Raw genomic sequence first — 3,091 nt, 5'->3', positions numbered from 1 at the left:
TGATATCAGTAAATTTTGAATATATGTAATACATGAATAATCCCGGTCCTTCACATCGCTCTGTCATTTTCTCTCTTCTCTGTGGGCTGAGTCCTATAAATTGGTTTATTATTCTGGTATTCATCAGGTGACAAGCAGAAAATGGTGCGCAGTAAAGTCTATTTGGTATGGTATGAGGCAGCAAATCTGTATAGAAACTCAACTGGCAAAGCCACTTCAATGCATGGAAAAAGAACTGAAAAAAAATATTTTGAGTAAAACCAATCAAATAAAAGGTGAACAGATTGATACATAAACTTTTGAAGGAAAATATCAATTGAAGAAAATGTGACAAAACTCAAAAGTTAGGAGAATCACAGGGATGAGAGGATTATCATAACTTATTAAAAAGGAAATGTTAAGATTTCTTAGTTAAAGTGATAAAAGGTACTTTCTATATATAATAATATGGTTAGCCGAAGAAACAAAGTAGCACTGCAAAATAGAAAGCATCCAGAGAACAAATATCGTAAAATACAGCACCAGTTTGTAGTTTCAGAAGTTTTGACACAAATTGCTAATGGATAAACCTCATTGCATTATATTATGGATGGATAAGGACAGAGTATTGCCTGTTCAGTTACTGCATGAATCATTTCTAGCATCTTCAACAAACCCAAACTAATGATCAATCATGAGCAAGAAATTGAAATAATCACTAGCTTAATAATATGCATTTTGAAGCTCCTGTATGGAGTTATACCTATGGCATTCAACTTCTCAAGGCAAATGAAAACAATAGGGGAAGGCTAGTTAGAAGAGGTAAGCATATTTTACATCCTCAAAGACGCAATTATGGACAAACAAGGAAAACATTATTAGGAAGGTAGACTGAAAGCTGAAAAAGCAACTTTAGCTGAATAGACTGGAATGGAAGTGGCAGGAGAAAGAATAAGAGATTATCTAGATCCCAATTGTCAGAAAATCCAAACAGCACTGTAGAGCAAAGTTAAATAGAAAACAAATTACTAAAAGCACTTTTACTTTTAACTTAATCTTTTATATTGTTTCCAAAGTTAAAAGCCTACCGGACCAGAAATTATGAGCAAACAAGGCAACTACGTAGAAGCAATAATAGGACTTATTTCCTTCAGAAACTTCAAGCAACCAAGTTTTTTTACCTGCTTACGAGCCCGTGATCTTGCAGCTGACTCTCTGTTTTTAATCATCCTCCTCTGCCTCCTTTCGACTACCTTCTCCAGTGCAGCACTTTTCCTACCGCGTAAACCACCATTAAAAACATAAGGGACTGGCGAGACTGAAGATGTATCTCCATTACTCTTAGTGAGCCCATCTGATGCTGGAGATCCTACCGCAACATTAGCTCCTAAACCAACCATTCCTAGTCCTCCACCCTGTAGGGCTGCATTTTGAACCATACTATTGTTCATTGCCGGATCAGAAATCCCAACAATTCCACCCATAATCCGAGGACTACCCAACTGACCACTGCTTGGAATTCCCATAGGAGCACCATATGCCAAGGCAGACTGTTTAGGAAGGATTCGTTGCTGTTTTAGTTGTTCTTGCTGCATCGGGAGATTCTCCAGGTGCTGGGCAGCAGACCTGACCCCATTTATGTTCAATGGTAAATTACCAGCCGATTGCATAGCAACCTGATTATTACTTTCAGGAAACCTACCACTAACCAAACCTGAATTCCTACTAGCCTCATGCTGCTGGTTTCCAAATCCAAGACCAGAGGTACTCACAGCGTTCGACGAATCACCAAAAAATCCAACATTATTAGGCTTGGAAGCTAATTGTGCTTCCTCCCTCACAACCCCAGCCCGCACCAAGAACTCCTCAAGTGTAACCTCCCCCAGTGTCGGTTGCCTCTGGGGCACACCGAAACCACTCATGCTGCCACTGGAGTCCTTCCCCCCAACATACTCCTTTGACATATCCCGCCAGACCTCGTCAACCGTTTTCTGGCTCAGTGTCCGAGGAAGTGTCAATGATCCCTGCCTCTGCAAATATCCATTGCCATTCCCTTCTTGACCAGCATTACCATAAGTGGCCCCAAAGTTCTGACTTTCCTCAGCACTCCATATATTCTTCAACAACTCATCCATGTTCATTGACCCAAAATCCTTCCCACTTCCCCCAACTGTATTCTGAAACTCCTCAAAAGTCAATGAATAGACTGAGGACTGCCGTACCAAAGGGAGACTGCCCGGCGGCCGTCCACCACCACCACCATCTGCTGGCGGGTTGTTTCCAAAACTCTTGAAATTTAAATTACTCCCCATTTCCGTAAACTTCCTGTAGATATGTATCAAGAAAATCCAAATCCTCGTTCTTTATAATCACCAAATAAGCTGAAAATCAATTGTTAATCACCCGTTTTCGCTCCCTCTACAAACACACCAAGAAATGGATGTAAAAACGTACACATACGACCAGATTTATAGCTACAATCAAGCTCGGGCAAAAAATATTAGAAAGAAACCATAGAAAATCAGCCCTACACGGAAACCTCACCAAGTCTTAAACCATGAAATCCAAACTATACTGCCAATTATACTTCACTACCACAATTTCTTTCACACGATACAATTATCAGCAGAATCTGCGTGCTTACTACATCCTAACATTAACCCGAGCCAAGAATTTCAACGCGAAGTAAACACAAACAACTGATTTAACTCAACCCAAAACAGCAAAAATAAAGCAGAAAACTAAATTGGAAAGCAAATGCAAACTGAGCCCACATGAACTTATCCTTAAACTGATCAAGCAAAATGTGGGGAGAAAGGAAACAGCTGAAAAGGCATCGAGAAACTAACCACAACTGATTAATTCTCCAAAAACGACAAACAAGAAGTGAAAAATGAGACAAACATGTAGAGATAACACCGCAGACAAAAATTTCCTGAACCCAAGAAAGACGGAAAAATGGAGAAATATTTTTTTACCAAGATTTTCTTTTCTGGGCTCTCGCCATGTGTCTAATTATGGACTTTTGAAATTGGGATGAATATATATATATACACACACACACATATATGGGATGATAAAGATTATGGGATGTGGGTCTCGTTACGCTGAA

The 3,091-nt window shown here is 39.6% G+C and overlaps 1 protein-coding gene across 3 annotated transcripts in view; it reads right to left on the bottom strand.

The window, feature by feature from the left end:
- LOC105166264 (bZIP transcription factor 23) overlaps positions 1-3,091 on the bottom strand; it is a 5,765-nt gene extending 2,674 nt beyond the window's left edge. The window contains exons 1-2 of one of the 3 annotated variants that reach the window (XM_011085567.2): positions 2,958-3,091; positions 1,161-2,397 (exon numbers count right to left, since the gene is read on the bottom strand). In XM_011085567.2, the coding sequence (XP_011083869.1) occupies positions 1,161-2,291 (1,131 nt within the window). In that variant the 5' untranslated portion in view covers positions 2,292-2,397; positions 2,958-3,091. The other 2 variants (XM_011085568.2, XR_002287446.1) reach the window with 2 other exon arrangements.

This window comes from Sesamum indicum, linkage group LG7, assembly GCF_000512975.1.
Source record: "Sesamum indicum cultivar Zhongzhi No. 13 linkage group LG7, S_indicum_v1.0, whole genome shotgun sequence".
Lineage (NCBI taxonomy): Eukaryota > Viridiplantae > Streptophyta > Magnoliopsida > Lamiales > Pedaliaceae > Sesamum > Sesamum indicum.
The sequence above is the reverse complement of the archived record's forward strand: the minus strand, read 5'-3'. Positions and strand labels throughout refer to the sequence as shown.